Consider the following 22,927-nt stretch of genomic DNA (forward strand, 5'->3'; position numbering starts at 1 on the left):
TCAAAAAAATCTACTCAAAATCACAATTTGAATTGATGCAATTAGCAAATCACAAAGACTAGAATGTTTGAAGTCTTATTCTGCACAAAAACTGCTAAGCCTGTAGTTTAGATCTGTACAAGTTTCAGTTCATGGTTCAGTCTTTTTATCAAATTTCCTGGACCCACTTAAAATGTGAACTTCAAGCAGAATATTATTATTAAAACATAAATTGCGAATCTAATCTATATATACCTCCCAATGCATGAAACTCCTTATGGTTATACTGAGACGTGAGAGTAGCTTGTATTGCTCCATGTATTCTTCTTCGTTCGTACATGTGAGCACTGATTTACCTGCCTCCCTGCTGTGCCCGTGCCCTGGGACACACTTCCCGGGCTGTTGGAGTACTTGTTCTTCTGCAGGTCCATCAGCGCGTCCCTCTGTCTCTCTATGTCCGCCTTGTGGATGCTGTTGAGTGCCTCCAGGCTCTTGGCGGCCACGGAGTTGTGTCGGCGGTCCAGGGAGGAGGTGAAGCCGCCATTGTTGGTGCTATTTTCGGGGAAACGTCTGGCCCCACGCCCCCCTCCGGCCGCCAGGGTGTGGTACTCCCGCGGGAACTCGGCATCGCTGGCAGAGAGCATGGGACCCTTTCTCTTCTCTCGACCTGCACAGAAAGGAAAGTGTTACAACTTAGGAAACATAGAATAAAAGAAACACCAATAAAAGCATCAAAAGGAAGCTAAGTGTTTACATGTGCAACTACAGCCAGTAATATGTAGCACCTGTCTATCAAATAAGAAAAACTCCTCTTGAATATTCTTGCATTATTCCGAACAAAATACATAACTTCTTTTACCTCAGATACATACGAGTTCAGTGTTTTGCTTATTCATGCTGCAGAAACCCGCACTGTTTCTCAATTCTCTGCGGTATTACATTTTTCTTTTTTACTCCTAAGCCGCTGTGTTTGTTTTGACTCAAACAAATCATGCATTTCCCTGATTGGTTATTCCACCAGTCAACCACACCCATCTGAAATCGGGGAGACAGGATACATTTCCAGAACCACACATCTTTGTAAAGTTTTGTTAAAACATGTGGTTTTCACTGGCCAGGCAAGGATTCCACGCTCACAGTGGGTTTGAACACATATTTGGCCTAGAATAGTTGCTTCGAAAATAGGATTTTTCATTGTGTTTGGTTTGGAGTATTTTCACTGCACTTCAAATGTCAATGTGGATTCCAAATGAAATAAAATACAACAAGAACAACAGGAAGGCAATACCAGATTCTCTCCAGACAGTTACATGAATGACAAATGGACAACAGTGTATGCGTTGTACTAGGGTTGAACAATATTGAAAAGATATAAACTGCAAAACTAGTACTACAATCCCATGTATTTCAGAGGTCTCAACTACATATTTAGCAGTTGTTGTACTCAATAACACAGGATATTTCCGTTAGAAATCATGTTGCTTAAAAGAAATAAATGCTCTTTGCGATTTACAATCAAACTTGCAGCACTAGTACATGCAATATAGTGTGTTAGTGGTTTGCATAATTATCAGAGAAGCCTGCTTGCTTATTTGATATTTTGCGGCATTTGAAGTTGCTCGATGAACAACAATTAATTAGCCAACACAGCATACATAGCTTGTCATAAACCCACACATTAAAAGGTCCAGCCTCGAGGCGGTGGCAGCAACTGTGAGAGTGCTAACAATGCAACCACATCAGTACATTTTCTATTCACACAACACTAAACAAAACGTGCGATACACATATAAAACATACACCTCCAGGTATATAGCCTATTCGAACACAGCTGCCGCATCTGTCTATTTCAACCACGCAGACTGTCCCAGGACCCCTGCGGCGATTGTCCCCCCGTTATGATGACAACAGAAGCTGCCCACATGTGTCAGGATCAGTCATGGTAAAGTGACACAAATGGGAGTGATTGCTTGGTGTTATGGGAACTGTTTAGTGCCCCCTTGTGACCAACGGGACATAAAACACAAGGTAAGCTGGTTGAATGTATGTGAGAAAGGAAGGTAGGTAGAGCACGCAGCGAAGAGTGTATGTCCCTGCCCTTTTACATAACGCAGAGTGGATGGCACATAATAATTAGTGTGGAAAGGGGCATAGATTTTTATTTTACAATGATTACACTGAGAAAGAGAGAGAAATAGATAGAGAGAAAATATTGATTTGCAGTCTATACACAGAAAAAAATACTCATTTATTATCGAGCTATAGTTGCAGGAGGTACTCCGTGTTAAATATGTATTTTTAGATCAATAAAATAAAAGCGGCTGAGGGTGAACAAGGTATCAAAAATGGATAATATCACAATTGTTGTTGTTCTGAAGATAGTCAAAGTTTAAAAATATGGGAAAGAGCTGACTGAAACTAAAATGAGCAAAAACACCTGGGTGATCTCCCAAACAAGCCCGTAACTGATATTTCTGCCCTTTTGTTGTTCATTTTATGGTCCATTCACATTTCATGCCATACTTGATCTTCAACCAAGACATTTACAGGCACATTTGAGCCCAGTCCTGACACATTGTTAAAATATGGTCTGAATATCATGTAGAGAGCATATCTACTTTTCTACTTCTCCCTGGCTTTCCTTGAATAAATGAGATGTAGCGGTGGCCTGAACTCACCCTGACGACAGTTGTGTGTGCTGTAAACTGCTCTGAGTGAGGGGGGTGAATGGTGCATACCTCTGTGCATCCATGGCAGGGAGAGAGGCAGCAGAAAACAGGGAATAGAAGAGAAACAAGGCAGCGATGTGACAAGGGTCTACCTTGTTAATTTATGTGGAGCCTTGAGCAGACCCCGGTATGTGGAGGAGTGTGTATGTGGGACAAAGGGAGGCTATATTTCACCAGGAGGAGGAGAGCAGGACCGGTCATCTGCTGCAGTGCACACTTAGTAGCTCTGTGCTTGTATTTAGAGCTGCCATTAGCAAGGCAGTAATTCAATGCAACAGCAAACTACTATTTAACTAGTGATGTCATGACAATAGGCACCGACCAGACTACAGCCTAAACACTTAAAGTTAGCCATGTGATTTATAAGAGTTTAATAGAAGCTCTTAGCCTACTGTAGTCAGCACCTTTAACATATCAGTTACATACACCCCCCATAGTCTACAGTCGGAAATGCTCTATGTTTATTTTTGAAGTGCTTACTCAAGTTACCCCTTTATTTATATTGGGAAAAATAAAGGTTCTAGGTACATTTTCATTTAAGTGGTACTAGAACTGATACTAGTAATTAGTATATTGCTGCACATTAAATGGAGCTAATCATAATAACTGAGATCCAGGAGCAGGACCACGCCTCAGTCTCCTCTTGCTCCTCTCCAGCAAACCACAGCTCACCTCAACCACACCTCCATTTACCCAGACGCCCTATTTATCCAAGCCTATCCAGTCTGTCTCTGCTCTCTGGAATGATTATAATAATTGCAGATAAAAAAAAAAAAAATGATTTTTTATTTCATTTCATTTGGTGTTACTCTGTCTTATTAAAAACATATTAATTTGCTGATGGAAGTAGCTGGAGAGGTAGAAGCAGGAGTACTTGAAAATGCTTTGGTTTGAAATGACAGGATTAGATTACATAATGAATACTATTTCCCTTTGTCCTCTGCATTACCGGTGCATAAGTAGCAGCCTCTGTGTTTGCCCTGGTCCAGCTTGTCATTAGTGCTGCTGGTGATAGTTAATGGGCTGCCACCTCTCTCAGCTTGCTCCTGGCACCTCCTCTGTTATTACTGCGGCAGCCCTGGCAGCCCTACAGATGAATTGCTTTTTAATTTTCTGACTTTACTCGCATTTTTGAACCTCTAACTGTGATGTCCCTGTAGGGGAGATGTCACGTTTCATCCCTACTTACACACACATGCACATTTTAAACATGTCATGCTACTAGAATGTACAGGGAGTGTCCTTTATTAATGAATAAACCACAGCTCCTGTCCAGTCCACACGCTGACATGTTATTATTTTAACAGCATGGATTTGAGGCATGTTTGTATTCATTCGTCAGATCTATTAGTGACAGAAGTGTAGGCCCCATCCAAGGCACTGACTCCATTATGAAATAGGAATATTCTGGGTCAGGGAAAAATGCATTACATTAGTATTTAAGTATCTTTCCTCAATCGTGTTTTGGAGTTGTGAGAATACAGAAGTTCAAAGTTTAAAGAAGAAAGAGCTATTGTGCTTGTGCCTGCTCTATAGTTATAATCTATAACATATGTGGATCATTATGTTCCATCATCATATCATTTGCACATTTGAAATTGCAATATTAATCTCAAACAATATAATAAAAGAAACAAGTCCGCTAACTTCCACATTAGAAAACTGTGGTGCTCAATGGCAGCTGACGTTGCTGTAATTGCAACAAAAAGTCGACACCTCCCATGGATAGCTGTAGATCACACTAGGGAGCAGCAGACTTTTTTTTTCCATTTGTACCAAAATGACACTGCCAAAACCTATGCACATCATCAATTAAGTAAATTTTAAAATGAAGAATGAAGTAAGTACAAAGCAGTGGGCGTATGTCGTGTTGGTGAAAGTGGGGGTTGATCTGCAATATGGCATCTTGAAAATAAGAATTTAAAGATTACTCAAACATGCACAAATCACTCCAAATACAACTTTGGTTGAGTAAATGGTGAGGGGAAACAATTATAACATGATTAAAAGCTATAAAAAGTCAATTGTTTCATAATAGGTCTGCTTTAAACTCGATTTCAATACTAAGGAAGCAGGGCAAAAGAAAAATGTAAAATCTGTCAAGTGGACAAAAGTTGTAGGAGTGAAGATGTTTCGCTGCTCATCCAAGCGAAATGTCTTCACTCCAACAAATTTTTGACCAGTTGACAGATTTTACATTTTTCTTTTGCTATGGATCAGACCTGGTCCACTGAGCGATTACACAGATACTGAGGAACCAGCAGACACTCATACTTATTACCATTTACAAAATACACTAATATTGAAGTAGTCCTATAGCAAACTCGAGTCTCATTTCCATGTGAGTCTCATAGCTGATATTGGACAAAGCGATTCCACTGAATGATTTATTTAATATCAACACCTGCCAAATAATATCTAGTTTAACAGTTCTAGTACTTAAGCACACTAACAGTTTTGTTCTTGCTGTCAATAAATGCAAAAGAGTGCAGACACATAGTTGAACTGCTGATCACTGTTGCAGATAAATGGATAGATTATGTTGTTTTCATTATTACTAAGAGAAGTCTACACACTGGTGAGTGACTGTCAATGTGCCACTTAGACCATAACTCACAAGCTCAGGACACGACCCAAAAGGACCGCCCCTGGCCACCCACAAACATTTCTCATTACAACACTGCACAGTCTATGTCTATATGTGTGTGTGTGTGTGTGTGTGGGTGTGTGTGTGTGTGTGTGCGTGGGGGTGTGTGGGAGGGTGTGTGTGTGGGGGTGTGTGTGTGTGTGTGTGTGGGTGTGTGTGTGTGAGTGTGTGAGTACTAGGAGGAGTCCAACCTTGGCTGGTGCTGGTCAGGGTCTGTCTGACATGAGCTATTTTTTAGTTTTACGGTTTAATCGTACTGAGACCTCATCATTTGTACTTGTCAGTCCTCCAGTCAATTTTACTTATATATTTTTACCCACTGTTTGATATAGTGTCTCAGTTTTATATATGGCACAAACATTTAAGGACTCCATCCTATTAGAGAAAGGACATACTCTGAAAACGTGCTGCAGACAGTTCATTATGAGCCTGTTAAGTACCGTGACTGTGAATCATATGTTGATACTCAGTTGACATAAATCTTTTTTTATTAAAGCACATTTTGGTTCTGTTTTAGCCTCCAGCTCATCGGAGTGGCACATACTAGCTTGTAAGTAACAATGACTGAATAATTTGGTTGGTTAAATTCCACTAAAGCATGAACATCTATCATCTTTGTAAGAATATTTCAGCCAGAACCAAGATTTTAAGGAAGAACCAACACAATATTTAAAAAAAAAATCTTTGTGACAATATATCTTAACATAAAACATCTGACAGTGCATTGATTTGATTTCTTTCCGATCATTTTGAATGTGTGCAACTGTAATAAATACATATGATGGAGTAGATTTTTTTCCCATATTTGGTTGGAATGCTCCGAAAAATGTAAAGATTTGCTTGACTGGATATCAACTTCCAAATATTGGTTCAGCTGATATCCTGGCTGTACATATAAATTGATGTATAAGATGTAATAAGACTATTTACTGGTTGTAGTTTGCCCAGAGTCTAATGTTTCAACTTTTATTTATACAAAGTGGCTCTGTTCTTGAGGGATAATTAACAGCTACATAACACATTTGGATCAGATTTGTCTTATTTTACTTTTGCTTAAAGAAAATAAATGCTATTTTCAGTCTCTGCACTGGTATCGGTTGATATCAGGGGTCAGCATATACTTAAAGCTACAGTATCAAAATTGGTACTGGACCTGAAAAAAGATAGACCGGTGCATCCCTAACATTTCATATTTTGATTGGAAATTTCTACAGTATTTTAGCCCTTATAAAAATCTAAGCATCCTTTTGACACTGGCCATAACAAAATCTTCTCCATATACAATAGGCTGCATTCACACTTCCACACACTGCATAAAAACTGGGGCAACACGGAGGCTGAATGGCTAGCACCCAGGCCTTTATGCTCCGAGTTAACATGTTCTTCCACATGTCTGGGTGGGTTTCCTCCAGTTTCCTCCATCAACCCAAAACATGTATGGTAAAATTCTCAAGCTAAGGTTATTTTGACCAAGCCTAGGTCAAGATGTGTTCCTGGGCGGGCAGGTCCCAGTGGACTTGAAGGATGCAAGAGGATCCAGAAGATAAAGTTCCTCACAGAGACAATAAAGTGTACCTTAATATGACTAAACAGGAACTAAACTTGGACTAGAGCTGGACTAGAAGAGGACCAAACCAGATCTACAACCAGCTTAAACACAGCCTGTGTAAATTTGTATCCAGAATTGAGTGTACTCTCCTGTCTTCTCTTTTGGGTTTAAAGACCATAAAAGACTTCTGTACCAACACATCCTCTCCCCGTTCGAATCTTCGGCGATAAATCCTCCATGCTCCATTGGTGCTGATTCATTCATTTATTCATGTATTCATTTTGTATAATCTCAATCATATTCTACGTAGCAGCCAGTGGCATCCTTCCAGCTTTCTCTCCTCCCCTCCTCTGTCTCTCCATCATAAAGCTCTCAATTCAACAGAGACATTAATTAAGAAGGAAGGCAGAGAGAGAGAAAGAGAGAACGCTCCTCTAGCCACAAATTATAATATCCAGCTCTCCGGGGCACTCGAAAATTAAAGTAAAAACCCAAACAAGATCTGAACGCGAGAGCTGAGCAGGCTATATTTGGAACAAGGCTCTCTCTGAATATGAAATTTCTACAAACTGTTACCAGCGGGGAGGCTCAGGAGACCAAAAATCACAGGCACAATATGCAGCGGCGAGACTTAAAGGAGGTAACATCTATTGTAACATGTACACTCAGGTTAGTTTATCACACACACACACAAGACAAATTTAACACTTAAGACGTTACTCACTTAGCCTAAATAAACAAGACAGGGATCCCCAAATGGTGGGCCGGGACCAAAAGTGCACTCTTGGAAAGTTTAGTAGGCTGTCAGTTTTTATTACGGATAAAATGAATAATACAAACACCAAACTCATTAAAAATATCTAAGCACTGTTGAATTTTGAGGAATTCAATCTGCTGTTATAGCCATAGAGCCATCAACTCATAAATTTCATAAACCAAAGAGGAGTCACATATTGCTGACAACATAATCTTCAAGGGTCCTACCACTTCAGCCCTTTTGATGTTCAAGAACTGCACTCGCCTTCTATGAATCCAACTAATGAAATTGAAAGATAAAACAGGCAGACTTGAAATGATGACCACAGCCATAGGAGAGACACTTCTGGAGCATTTTGAGTAAGTCACCCACTAAGTCTTTCTGATCTCCAGTTTCCACTTATATATTATTCATTTGGACTGTGGAGATTGACAAAAAAAAAAAAAAAAAATTATGGATGTGTCTCAAAATACCAGGTCTAAAATGTCTTGTCATGAACACATAGCCTGGGGACAGTACCCAGAACTCCCAGAGTGCAATGCAGGTTTGTCAGGAGAAATAGTTGCTTGTCAGTGCACCGTGCTCTGGGCTGTGGAATAAACCAGGCTCAAGGACAGTTAAACGTCAACATGTGTAAACAGCCATGGGACATAAAGCAACATGTGATTCTACAGATGATAAAGCACTGAGAAGTCATCTGAAATATGGTGCAAATGGACGTAAACATGACTTAGAGACTATGTACAGTTCCTACAATAACATTGTTTCATAGAGCCTTGAGCTGTTGTGTGGTGAGCTGTAAGCTAAACAGCTATATATGGTACAACCAAATTAGACTACATATGACTTCAATAGAGAAGCTAGTGTTTTTCAAACTGTGAGACGAGCACCTAGGACAGTGAAAATAATCAAATAATTGAGATTGTCAATTATAGGGAAGGGACAATATAAGATAATATCGCTAATGGCGATCAAAAAGGTTTGAAATTAATTGTTTGGAGCATTTTTTAAATAATCGTGATCATGGCACATAATTATAATTGCCTTTACAGCACCAGAATGCCTCATGTTTGCCCACAACCATCAGTCACTGTCATGGCTGGTGGGCAGGCAGTGGATCTGCATCCACATGATGCCACACATTTATATCCTCCATTCAAGAAGAGGAAGTCTGAGGTGTGGAACTATTATGGCTTTGAAAAACAAGACCGACAAGGCAAAGAGCAAAAAAAAAGTGAATGTTGTTTTTTTTTTTTATACAGCTGATGGCTGCCATGCAGCATATCCTTTGTCATATTCTTTTTCTGGGGGCTCTCTCAGGTTGGTTCATGTGTTTTTTTTAATAGTCAAGAACATGATCAGACACCTGCAAATGATATGGTAATTGATGTTTTAGTGAAGAAAAAAAAAAAAAAAGAATAAACCTTGGATTAATAATTATCATGATAATATTGATAATCATTTGGTCAAAATAATCATGAGTCTAAATTTTATTATCGTCTCATTCCTAGTCAATTATAGGCTTGGGGCTTTTGAATCCAGAGGTCTACAGCCAAGTTAGTAAAAGCATGTGGTTTGGAGCAGAACTTAGAAGGAATATGAACTATTTTTGTGTTAAATGGCAAGGTCAAGTCTAGTTTCCTAAAACAAAATAAAAAAGAAATTAAAATCTGAATCAATCAATGTAAGCAAAAATCATGATACACTTTTTGCCACACTGCCCAGCCCCATGAGTACTTGTACACAGGATTCTCACAGTACTACTCCTACCCTTTACACATTTGACACATCATTCAGTTCATTTAGGTCCAGTTTTAGTTAGCCTTTATGTTTCACTTCTCCTTCAAAAACACCAGACGTGCCATGACTGTTGCTTCTGAATTAGTCCAGTTACATCTGGCACTGGTGATTATTAGTCATTGTGTTAAATCAATCGAGGAAGTCAAGTGTTATATGTGACAATCAATGTAAAATGAACAATTAGCAATTATATTTTTAAAAACATTGGCGAATCTAATCCAACAGTCATCCTAAACCCCTTAAAAAATGACTTAATAGAGCCTACACCAATGACACGCACAAACTGAACTGAAAATCAAACAAATGAGCAAAATAACTTAACATCAACAACAATACTCCTGTCACTCATTATGTTGTTGTATCTCGCCAATTTGAAGTTTTTTTGTAACACGTTTTCATGATTAAGGGTTTAATGAAAACCCCTCAGGCCTAAAACAATATTTGTGCTGATTTGTCTACAGTTTGGTGTTATTTCTCACGGCAGCTGTTGCTTCCTCGCTAAGAACCAGTGTTACTATGGAAACATTGTCAACGTCCGAGTATGCTGTTAACAAACAAAATAAAGTGAGCTCGGCTGGGCTGTGCACTGGATTCATAACAATGATGTTATTCTGTGTTATATAATGTAAGTATTGCATGGATGTTGACTCTAGCTTTACAATCTATGTTGAGGTGTCCATACAGTATGTATCTCATAGGTAATACACATCTCATAATATGCATATTATGAAAATTTTTAAGATGTAAAAAAAAAACAAAGTAAAAAAGTAAGAGACAAGTAGAAGTTATTAAGGGCTCAGCGATGCAAAAAAAATTCTGAAAATTTTAAGAAAATACAAACAAGACAGTGGTCAAATTACTTGTTTTAGTTTTAGAATATCAAAAAATGAAAACTAGTGTCACAGCAATGTCAATAAGGAATATAACTAATCATGATAATGCAAGTTATGCAAGTTGCCTTACAAGTGCATTATTCATTAAATCCATACTTGGTGGTGGTATACTATTGTAGCTGCACTTGGAAGGGGCTTGACATAGACAAGGTCAATTCTTTCTGCCCATCTTGGCCAACAAAAGCAAAGAAGGCTTCTTATTTAAGGACAGAAACAGAGCTAAGAGAGGTAGGAGACACCATGACACCCCGCCTCACCTGTCTCCCCCTGTTCCTCTCTCCTCGACTTGCTCGTCCTTGCGCGTCCGTGACCATCTCCCTGTTCTGACGAACACCCCAGTGTGTGTGCATACGCTGTCCCGCTGGAAGCGCGAGGTCTCCACTGTGCGCGTACCCCGACCTCTGCACTACATCCCTTCTGTGTGTCCGGACACAGACAAGGCACCAATGGGAGCGCTGCTGTTGAAAGCCCCCTGCGATAGTTACACACACATGCCTTTGAAGGGAAAGTTATTAATGCTTATTAAACAAGACGTTGAATGCTTCAGTCAAATGCAAATCAGAAGCTAGATGACGGCACTTTTGCAAAGGCCGCCCTCCACTATCGATGTGTAGTGAGTTTATGAATGATGGGAAGTTAAGCACTCTGCTCGTTACAGTTGGACAAACAAAATTGAAAATCTACAAAACTTATCAAATGGAAATTTGAAGAGCACTGAAATAAAAGGTCATTTGTTTTATAAGTTTCTCACCTGTGGTCTGCGGACCACAGTTTGAGTGGCAATGCACAAGAGCCACTGCTACCCCACAGCACTACCTAGTATTATTGTCAGTAGTCTCCCTAAAAAGTCTCCATATTCCGACATGTTTAACTTTGGTGCTGTCAGTGAAAACAAATATTTACAGGCTGGTGCTGTGAAGTGTTGGTTCCCTCTGACGCAGCAGAGAGCAGACTAAGCACTGGCACTCTCCCAGAGCCCACTGTAAGACTGATTAGTGCACATTAATAGTTCCCAATGCCTGACTCATCCACTCCCTCTGTTCACTCAATGATACCAATTACTCACCTCCAGGACATAGACAGCCCCAGACAAGCCAGAAATACCCTTTTGTAATTAACAGGACTTTCTTTGGTCTGGCTGCAACTGCCTTTTTATGTAAATAGACTGAAGTCAGATGCAACTAAATGCAGAGATGATTCTTGTGTGGTCTTAGGGAGACTTAAACCTGGCATTGGGAATTATTTAAATGTTTGCTATGGCAAATAACTCTTTAAAGAAATAACTGCTAGATCCTATGATATCTTTTTTTTCCCAATATAAGTTCTGTTCAGGTCTAATTGTCTAACAGGGACTGACCAAGACTTCTACTGGTATAGGCTCCACCTCCCGCTTGTGTCCATGGAAATGTTACTGCTTTGCCTGGAATGTTCCTCGATATGACATTAAACTTGTCTATCTCTATGGAGACAAGCAAGTGACATCCCTACACCAAGTTGTATGACAAATCTGTGGAGAGGTGTCACAGCTCAGTTAAGTTTTGTTTTGTTTATTTTCAATTAAAACACATAGAACTTTTCAGGCAAAGCACTAAGATCTCCAGTGGTACAAGCAGGTGCCAGACCCCCCCCTCAAAAAGTTGCATAGTGTACCTTTAGAAATAAGATTGTTTTCACTGCCACTAGTTAGGCTGATGCAAAAGAGCATTCGCCCCGAGAGCAGTGCACTTGGACCATTGTGAACCCACCAGCTGCACTCTGGACTGCAATAAGCGGCTGGTCCAAGAGCACTTCAAACAGGAGGTCTCGGAGCAGCTCCACCCACACTCTAGGGTGAGACGAGTGCGGTGTGAACGCAGCTGGCCTCGAGCCAACCTACACTGCCCGTGGTGACAGTAAAAGTGGTGCCTAAAAGAGATCAGATCATGTATATTTATGTGAATGGGTTCTGGAGCTGCTGTTTGACACGTTCGTCTGACAAGGCCATTTGGATCAACTTCATATCAGCGACAGTCTCCCTTCAACCTCCATCTGCGCAGGTGAGCCTTGGTCTGTGTGTCATTCAAAAACCTCCTCCACCACCAGTGTGAAGTCCTCATGGTGTATTTAGCTGCAGGTGAAAGAAAAGACCACCGCATATAGGAGAAGCGAACATGCGTGTGCATTTCCTCTTTCCATTTGAAGTGCGCTGTCATAGTTCGGCGATCAGCTAATGGCCTCTCGTGTGGCTCACAGTGCGGTGTTTGGGGTGAATGATGTGTGGTGTTTGGGGTGAATGATGTGTGGTGTTTGGGGTGAATGATGTGTGGTGTATGTGTACAAGGTTGACCCAAAAGTAACGTAAACAGAAGTAAATCTAGTGCGCACTGGGGTCAGTCCAGAGAATGCAATAAAATGTGTGAAAATAACCAAAGACGTTAAGGCTCGTTTTATCCTGGCCGGGAAGTGCAAGTTTGATTAAGAACTCTTTGATTCTGCTTTTTTATTGCGCTGTCGCTCTCAGTTAACAACACAGGTTAAAATCACCTCCTCTATTAAAGCAGTCTCTCTTCAGTAATCATTTTAGCTTAATCAATTTGGACAACAGCAAAAGTTCTAATTTAAAACACAGGTATTACTTGTGTCCTCTGCACTGTGTATTTTCCCTTCTCCACTGTTTTAAAGTGCAGAAGAACCTGCTCCAGATTCTACATGTTGGTAAATTGATGCTTGGAGTCTCCCTGAGCTCAGTGCATGGACCAGCAGATGTCTGAAGTTTTTTTTTTTTTTTTTTTCTCATGCGGGCCTCAAAGCCAGTTAGTATGCAGTATAGATCCAATATTAGACACAAGATTGGCAGCCCCCCGAGTTCTCAAAATATTGAACTCTCCAAGGCCCTCTTTTTAAATGTGACAATTTCCAGTTGGCCGCAGTGGTCCATTCTTGGCACAGACTCCCCAAAATGACAGCCAAACCAAAGCGCCATGATTGGTGTATAGGCTAGTGTTGATACAGTGATAAATTGTAATGTTTAGTGACCGTGTAGCAGGTCTGGGGGAGAAGAAATGCCACACGAATGCCTCACGATGGATTTGTGCTATAAATATGACTGGGTTTATTAAAGCCTTCAGTGTGTGTTTTGTCATATTTACTCATGTTGGAGAGAGCTCACACAGGATGTCTTGTTATGGAATAGCATCAGAGGACAATGTGAAAACATCTTTACATCTGACTCACCCAGCTAAGGTAAAGTGACTTATATTTATGTTACACAGAAGAAACCACTTAAAGTACATATCATATTGTCTTGTCTTTGTGTTGAATTTTATAATTTCTTTTCACAAATCTACACAACAACAACGGTACACTATGCAACATTTTCTGTAGAGGGTCAGCCACAAGCTAGTCTCCATGGAAACATTATTGCTTTGTCTGGAATGTTAAACGAATACCTTGAGCGTGATGCTTCAGATCTGACCAGTAACTACTTGTCTAACTAGATAAGTTTAATGTCATATTGTGGCAAAATAATATCTTCATGGGCACCTTTAATTGTGAGTTTTTAGATCATAAGCCTCAGTGCTGAACTTTATCCAGCACCAGCACACAGGTTTGTAATCCTGGGAATCTTATAGGGAATATTATTTATATATAAGTAAACTGGAGAAGTATATGGACATATGGATGTTTCCTACTGTGGTATGAAAGTAAAATGAAAAACATATTTATTTATTTTTGCTGCTTCTGTCAGGTGTCTCATATAAAAAGATGGATTTTATTTGGTAACGCTTATTCTTTATAATGCATGGACATTATTAATACGTTTTATAAGGTAACTGTCAATGCCAACTGAGGACAGCTCGTTTTTAAGAACTCTTTAGCATTAATATATGCAACACAAAACATTTGAGCTGCAACTGGGCCAAGTCTGACTGTGAAATCTGACGGCCATAATTCATTTATAAAATAAACAGTGCGACAGAGGCTGGGTATTTGTGTGCCTAACATCAATCAATAAGCAAAATTACACTAGCAGTAAAGGAAAACGCTACAGAAGTTTATTTCAGGCTAAACCAAGATAATGAGGGGATTCTTTATGTTTTCTCCACACACAGTTAGAAGTATTGAACTATCTATCAGGGAGCATTGTGCAATTAAGCAATTTATTTTACAAGGCAAAGCAAAAATAATGGCATTTTGAGACTTCTGATGAACACACTGAGTCTGTGTTAGCATTGAACATCACAGGTGGTAAATAGCAGCCATTGAAAATCTATTAAAACTGTTATTCTTGTCGTCTCTTGCCAGAAGATGGTACTTGCGCTTTAACAACAGGATGGTACAAAGTGGCTGCTCGTTTCATCAGTGGTCATAAGTCAAATGATATGGGAAAAATAGAGTAGGCCAAGCAATTAACTAGACTGATGTGCAGAGCGGATAAGGCAGTGCAGAGGGCTGAGGAGGCAGTTTCAGAGGGGAGCTGTGTTCTCTTCTGTCTGTGTGTTTGCATATTTCACCAATTCAAAGCTACTGTCAGTGCTGCTGATAGAGAAATCCCAGCGTCATGTGTGCCAGTCGCTTACATAAATGATATGCAAATCCAAAAATAACTCAGACCGCAGATATTCGCCAAAATGAAATTCGGGACTCGTCAGGATTCTGTTTAAAGGTGGAACATCTTTCTTGCTTAAAAATATAAGCAGTATAAATTAAGCCTTGTGCCTGTTAGCAGAACTAGGCAACCTGAAACAAATACAAACTTCGTAAAAAGGTATCTAATTTAAAAATAAATCAAAGACAAAAGTTCATAATCTTGACACAATTTGTACAAATTGCCAGCCTTAATTTTGTACAAGACTATGTTTAATATCAGCACTAGGAAAACACCTTTCTCATTTTTAAAAGTGATACTTCCTAAATATTAAAGCATCCACCCACTAATCTTAAGGTCAGTGGTTCACTTCCAGCTCTTACTATTGCCATGTCCTTGGGCAAGACACTTCACACACCTTACCTATGAATGTGGCTTGTGCGTAAGTGAATGGTGGTAGTCAGAGGGACCAATTGTGCTAATGTTCACCCCGCCTTCTGTCAGTCTACCTCAGGGCAGTTGTGGCTTCAGAAGTTGCTAACCACAAATGAGTGTAAAGTTAATGAATAATACAATGCTCATCAAACTTATAAAGCCATTATTATTAACTAAAATCTATATTTTAATTTAGTTATCTTTATTTAACCAGGAGATTCAGAACCTAGATGTTCAGAAACCGTTTTTCAGGGGAGTTCAGGTCACATGGATGGGCCTATTATGCAGGCCTTTAGCGGTAGGAGAAACCGGAGTACCTGGTGGAAACACACACTCCACACAGAAAACCCACATGCTGCCTAGGAATTGAACTCAGGATCTTCTTGATATCAGGCTGCAGCATTGACCACTGCACCACCGCAACGCAAATATATATAAATGGGTGACTGGACTAGAAACATTTGCAGTATACAAGCCAGCATCAAAACAATAGATGATCCAACGTGCTGCAGAATCATTAATACAGAAAGACAGGGGCTGAAGTATTGTACTCCTGTCTCCTTTTATTATCCCAGATTTTTCCCTTTTTTCTTAACCTTCTGTGTCTCCTCATGTGTGCATCCTTAACATGTAAAAGCTTTGTGGGCTCAGAGCCAGTCTTTATACCACATGTGTCAAAATCAAGACCCCTGGGCCAAATGTGGACCGCCACGTCATTTTATGTGGCCCACGACAAGGTAAATTAAAAGGTATGACTGTCTTAAAATGTCAGTTTATCAGAAGACATAGTTACACAGCCAGATCTTTTTTGCATTTATGGAAATGCATATGCAATATTTGTAACTTGAGTAATACATTTAAAAATAGTTAATTAACAAGTTGCAAGTAGTTGTATTTATTTTACATTACATCTGGCCCTTTGAGGGAAACCATTTTGCTGATGTGGCTCTCGGGGAAAATGTGTTTGACACCTCTGCTGTACACTGTGGTTAAACAGGAGGCTGCGCCCTAGTGGCTAAAGGGCCATGTACCTGCATCACCTTGAATGTGATATCTTTCTAGAGTCCAAAAACCTATGGGATTATACTGAACCAAGATTAGACCTCCGCTTGGGTATTACTCCTGTCACGCAATGATAAATTTATAGTGCTCAGACCTGGACTAAAACCTTGCAGTTCAGGTCAGGATTTGATCATCTATCCTGCTGCAAAGCCCTACACCTCCCAGTGGTAAGGAAAGTATTTGTTCCTGTTGCCATGTTGGTGAGATAAAAGATGGAACTATCTGATTTAGGGCAAGAGGTAGTTGCCAAATCTGGACTTAAACTTGCAATTTTCAACTTTCAAGGCACGTGATAGTCAAAATCAGAATTACTTTTATATTTTTGATACAGTATACATTTACACTCCTGCTGGGCCTTCCCACAATAGAAACGATGACTCAAGGAAGCTGTATTGTAAACACATTCAAAGATATAATTTCCATAAAACTCATAACAAAGGCCAAAGCTGTGACTCAGAGAAGATAGATGTAAATATTACACAAAGGAGAGATATGAAGCTTGAATATTTAGAATAAAAGCTTCATCAGTCACTATCTAGATACAATTTGTCTGCCAGCCGCGATTCTGTGTGGAGTATGAGATCAAAGAAAGTCAGCCATGAAACGTCAGCAGTGACTCAGATTAGAAGTAGATTTTGGGCTGGTTTTCTCCCCTAAACAACTTCCCTCTAGATATAATCCTGAAATAGACAGATGCCTCTGGACGATAGCAGACTTCATCATCAAAGCTCCATACTGAGGGTCCAAGGGTTTCAGCAGCTCCAAGCAGTCAAGTAAAGATATTTTTATGCTAGCAACATGCGTCATTCTACAAGGAAATATATATCTTATCGTTATTGGCCAGTGTTGTATAGTTTATGGAATATTTTTCAAGAATTTGCATAGGTTTAACAGTGTATGTAGCCAATGACACTAACTCCATCCACAAGGAGTCAGTAAATGAAGACATGTTGGTATTGACCTTATTCTGCCCTGTCCACTTTTTCCTCTAAATGGAGAATTTGGGGAAAGTTTTGCAGCTAGAATATGATATAAAATAGCTTCATTTGTGTAAAATGTTCAATGCTCATATGACCAACAAGTCAACAATGCAGCGATTCTGTTAGGCTTTAAAATGGCTTTGCAGTTCTTATAGAATGTATTTGCTGTAAAGATCAGCAGCTCCATGCAAAATAATACAGCCCCAAAGATGACTGCGCCGCCCACGTCAACTTCTGGAATAAGGTGAATAAGAGGACTGATCAATGCAGCTATATAGATAGTATTTACAGAAGAATCATGTGATCTCTGATTTCTGTGTAGAACTATCCTCAAACATTAAATTCACCACTATATGTTACATTTCATATTGGCCAACCTGCTTGTCTAATAGGAAACTGATACCCAATTCAATTGTGAAAAATACAAATTAATTAAACACAGAAACACAACACGTCCAGCGATTTGCAATTTAAATGAGTCCCCCAGTGTCTGAAAACAAGATGCAAGATGTGCAAGAACCAGCTGCACAGCACAATACAGCAAATTCATTGTTATCTCATTATGGACCACTGACCAACACCCATAGACTGTATAAATTAGTGTACTAAAGGACTAAGGGAGTGTGACATCACCCGTAATGTTCGGCTCCAGCCAAATGAATCTCGTCGAGGATAGAGATTACAAGAGCGAACTTGGAGCCGAGTTTCATAGTTGCAATTCCAACCGTGAGTATCATAGCAACCAAAGAGCCAATCCGGAGTGTTGAAGATAACGCCCCTTCCCACCCGCACAGCTTTTAGTTTAGCAGAGGGTGGGTGCTTAGCAACGCTGTCAATCAAACCTGTTGTGAAAACTAGTAGGAAAGAAGGCACTTCATTGGTCTGTTATTAATGTTCATACCTTAATTTACGGACAAAACAGCCGAATAAAAATACCAGAATCATGTAAAGCGGATTAATACGAACATTTTAAGACTAAAATGACGAGCCTGACAGGAGCAGTTACAGAGAGAGGCGTGAGAGAGGGAAGCCAGAGCCGACGGAGGAGTCGACAAGAAACTGGTACAGAATAGATGATATTTACTATGCTATATGTTTTGATTCTGCCAGTTTAAGTCTACAAACTTTTGCACTGTCTATGAGAAATAAAGCTTCATCATATTTAGATTAACTATATAACTTTTCTTGTGGAGAGTTTGCTACTTGCCATCAAATGTTATTGCAATGCCAATAATGTCCCACAGTCTGGCATTAAACTTACCTATCTCCATGTAGATAATCAGGTGACACCTCCAGGTAAAGTTACAAATCAGGTCCATGGAGAAGCGAGCCCACTCACAGTAAGAATCCATGTTTTCAAGATAGCTTAAGCATTAAGCTATCCTCTCCTCCTCCTCGCCCGGCTCTCCTCCTCCTCGTCTGGTCTCCTGGCCGATTTCTTATGTTGTCTGATTTTTCCTGTTGTGTCTGATTTTTCCTGTTGTGTCTGATTTTTCTTGTTGTGTCTGATTCTTCCTGTTGTTTTGTTTTTTGTGTCTTGGCGGCACGGTGACTGAGTGCCATCACTCATGTCTCACAGCAAGAAGGTTGGTTCGATCCCCGGGTCACCAGGCCTTTCTGTGTGGAGTTTTTCATGTTTCTCCCCGTGTCTGGATGGGTTTCCTCCGGGTACTCCGGTTTCCCCCATCAACCAAAACATGAACGCCCTTCGAGACAACTGTTGTTGTGATTTTGGGCGTTACAAAAATAAATGAATTGAATTGAATTGAATTGAATTAAAACACTGCCATACTGATTAATATTCCAGGGAAGCAATAACATCTCCACAGAGACAAGCAGTTAACGGACCCCCCACTAGAAAAGTTACATAAGGCATCTTTACACCCAGATATCCAAAAACTCTGTCATTACTCATAGCAATATTAAAGAAGTTATTGCATATCAACTTTTTATAGCCCATGCAATCAGACGTGAAGAGTCTAACTTTGCATAATATCCGTGTGTCCCCAATCCTCAAACTAGCACTTCCTACATGAAGGTCAACCCAGGTCTGCGAATACCTTTTGAACTGTTCCAATTTCACACTACGGCTCTGTTCTGCACACTTCTCCCCTGCCCTCTCTTCTTCCTTCCTTCCATCTCTTCTTCGGGTTCTCTCGGGGCTATGCAAAGAAGCCAGATAATCTTGACGCATGCAGCCGGCACCGACTTCTGCAGCGGCGAGGAGCAGAGAAAGAAAATCCCAAATCTTAGCAGAAATGAATAGTAGCAGCGTACCTGTTTTTTGGTCTTGTTCAGGTTGTGCCTCTATAGCCTGGAGTCTACATGCTGTGTGTGTGTATGGGGGAAAGTAGAATGGAGAAAAGTGCTATTGAGCAGACAGGACTGCGCCGTGGAAGATTGTGCGCTAGTTCTTGAGCGCTCCTCTCTTCCTCCTCTCTCTCTCTCTCTCTCTCTGAGTATAATCCTTTCCACTGTCTACAGGGACGAGCAGCGAATGAACCAGCCCTATCTCTCCCTCTCTCTCTCCCTCTCCTAGTTTTCTGCGCTTTTCCCTCTGTGCTGTATCTTGGCTGTGCACATGAGCCTCCTAGCAGCGTTACCCTCCCCGTGCGCTTCCACCTTGCAGCAGATAAGCTTAAATTCACACAGCGGTCTTGCCCTTAATGACTGCTACAACTCTTCCATGCTGTTTTTTCCCCCCCGTTTTCCAAAGCCCAGTTTATTTTATTATCTTGAGTTTCTGTCGCAGTCACTGTAGTATGTGATTACAGCGTCATTCTGTTGGTTGGTTATACCAGACAGGACAAGCTGCTCAAGTTTTTTGCATTTGTGGCGATATGCAATGCAAATGTTGTCAGTGACTAAGTCCACCCGGGATCCCATCTGGAAGTGTCTCTCACTATAGAGTCAAGAATTCTCGTTGGTTACTGGAGGGTGATTTGACAAATATTTTACCACCCACTAAGCTTAAATAATCATTTTAATTTCTTTCAATCTGATTTTCTTTTGAACTGACAAACTAGAGTTCATTTCGTCAATGGTGGGCTCATGTAAGAATGACCATTTTGTATATTTCTGTAAAAAAAAAACTAACTGCTCATGCAAAAACATCCTCAGTAAACCGAACTAAGACTTTGCTTTCCACAGATGTCTTCAAAATAAAAACTAGGACCTACATCAGTCGGAGGCATGCTGTGCCGAGAATACTCACATGGAGCTAGGGCACAAAATAATGAAGAGTCAGGCCCTTCTTTTGAAAACCCCACGTTTCAATCTCTGCGACTGTGCACATAAAGACAGTGTTTAAAGAGAAGAAACTAGAACAAAAAGGACAAGCCCTTGGTCTAAAGAGTGAGTGACAAAAGGGTTGCCTGATCTGTAGGCCACACTGCATTGTAGATGATAACTGCTGCATTTAAATGAGCATTATTGGTGCAAACATCCATCAGTTATCACTTTACTTTACCTTGCTTAGTGAAAAAACATCAACGAAAGGGCAACAAATCAGTCACACAATATTTTAACCATTTTAACCAAGGTCTGTGGCTGCGTTCTGTTGTTGCGTCCTTCGGCAAGACACTGTGCTTAGGCTGAATGAATTAAGCATTTACCCTTCAATGAGATTAGCCAAGGTCTTTGTGATATATATATGAACCAATGCAGGACAGGACCAAAGTTACAATGGTGTAAAGCTGCTACCATAATTGCTTATAAGCTACTATAGGTTTTTCTGTGAATAAGGAGGTGAATCAATTGAAATTCCCTCACGGTTCAGCAGCCCAGACTGAGTTTCCTGTGATGTTGTGTGCTGCTCCCTCCACCGCAGCCTCTAAATCATGACATCAATCTGCCTTACTCCCTCTCTCTCTGCTCTATTGTGAGTCTCCACATGTTTAGAGCAATTTCCTGTGTGCCCACTCAAAATGCACCGCTTCCTAATTTAGCGCGAGTGTTTCTCTCTCCTCCTCCACCCACGCCAACTTCCCACAATGCAACGCTGTGTCGTACTCCGACGCTACAAACCCTTCGCCTTTTGATAATGATGATGAAGATGGCTGAAGGCGGGGAAGATCTAGCCCAGCGGATTACGTCAAATTGGGCGAACGTATAAACCTACAGCAATCACCCCTGCTATAGTCAGTTATCAAAATAAATAGTTTGAGCTAAAATCGCCCCATGCTAGGACCCATTTTGTGCTTAGTGGACGGTGTAAGAAAAATGGAACGAGGGGGAAAAGAAAGTAAGGATTAGAGATGTTGTGATAGCAAGAAAATGCCTCTTTCAGCAGGGGTGAAATCAGATTGGCTAGACAGTGACAGAGGAGGTGAATGCGGGTGATATTGTGGCACGCTAGCTTTTCGGTTCCAAGGCCCAAATGTGTAAGAAATATGGGAGGCAGAGGCGCGCTTGTCAGTCGAATGAAATGGGTCTCCAAGGCTGCTAAGAAGAGATGAGATCCAGACAAGTGACTGTGATATTGGGCAGGAGGGAAAAGGGTTGTGGATGGAGGATACCAAAAAAAAAAAAAAAAAACAACCCCAAAAGATCGACCAAGAAAGTGTTTGCCGATGATATCTTGACTGGGTTTTGGGGATTTGCTCACTCACAGTCAGAGCCGCAACACTAATCCCTCCAAAATTTGCATCATGCTCTACAAACAGCGACACAAACAACATCCAGGCTGGTGATTCACTCCCAGCCAAACCAGAGACATTTCATTACAGACAGAAAAATGTCGTTTACCCTTGAACTAGAGATGTCCCATTCACGTACAAGCCCGGGCAAAGTGGTGGCAACAACGCAAGACCAGTAAAGAATTAATTTTATAAGACAGAGTTTAAACATCTTCTCATACCAATGCAAAGCCTGGATATAATCTATAAAACTCTTCCATGGAGAATGTTCTGAAGTATGGCCCTAACTTACTATTTCAGTGGAACCACATAGGGTTAGGGTGTTAAAGCTACCATCTGTAAGTTTATTTGATTTTTTATGAGTAGATAACTTTGGCAGACAAGAGCATTGCTTTTAATTTTAGTCTGTTGCAGAAATGTATTTTTTTTACTCTCGAACTAGGTCCCTGGTGAAAACCTTATCACTGTATCCAAAACAACGCCAAAGCAAGCTAAAACAAGGACTTTGAAACACTACATCCATGTATGAAACTCCCTCAGATACACGTATGCCGTTTAGCAGGGAGCGCTTCTGTTTTATGCAGTCGTGTAGATCTATCAAACCGGGAGGCCAACACAACAAAGATTAGACTGGGTTGATGTGACCTCTTGTGGTGTTAGTATTCATTGATTTTTTTGGGGGGAAATAGCATAATGTGAGGGAAGAACGCTGTAGAAATTCTTAGTTATTTTGAATAGATGTCTTCCATATACGTTTTAGTAGATCCTTTAAAAAGCAACACTTAGCCTCTGTTATCTGGTCGACCAAAATGAAGTTCGGCTGAATACATATTGTCAATAACAGGTGACCACTTTGCTATTGTGTGACCCCTTTTGGACTGAGTTTAATAGC

The 22,927-nt window shown here is 40.4% G+C and overlaps 1 protein-coding gene across 2 annotated transcripts in view; it reads right to left on the reverse strand.

Annotated features, from left to right (window-relative positions):
• LOC117387574 (SRC kinase signaling inhibitor 1-like) overlaps positions 1-22,927 on the reverse strand; it is an 81,036-nt gene that overhangs the window by 52,798 nt on the left and 5,311 nt on the right. The window contains exons 1-2 of one of the 2 annotated variants that reach the window (XM_033985108.2): positions 19,676-19,803; positions 336-646 (exon numbers count right to left, since the gene is read on the reverse strand). In XM_033985108.2, coding sequence (XP_033840999.1) covers positions 336-623 — 288 coding nt within the window. In that variant the 5' untranslated portion in view covers positions 624-646; positions 19,676-19,803. Of the gene's footprint in view, positions 1-335; positions 647-19,675; positions 19,804-22,927 lie in introns of those variants that run through there. The other variant, XM_033985106.2, reaches the window with a different exon arrangement.

The sequence above is a fragment of the Periophthalmus magnuspinnatus genome, chromosome 19 (genome assembly GCF_009829125.3).
Source record: "Periophthalmus magnuspinnatus isolate fPerMag1 chromosome 19, fPerMag1.2.pri, whole genome shotgun sequence".
NCBI classification, from domain to species: domain Eukaryota; kingdom Metazoa; phylum Chordata; class Actinopteri; order Gobiiformes; family Gobiidae; genus Periophthalmus; species Periophthalmus magnuspinnatus.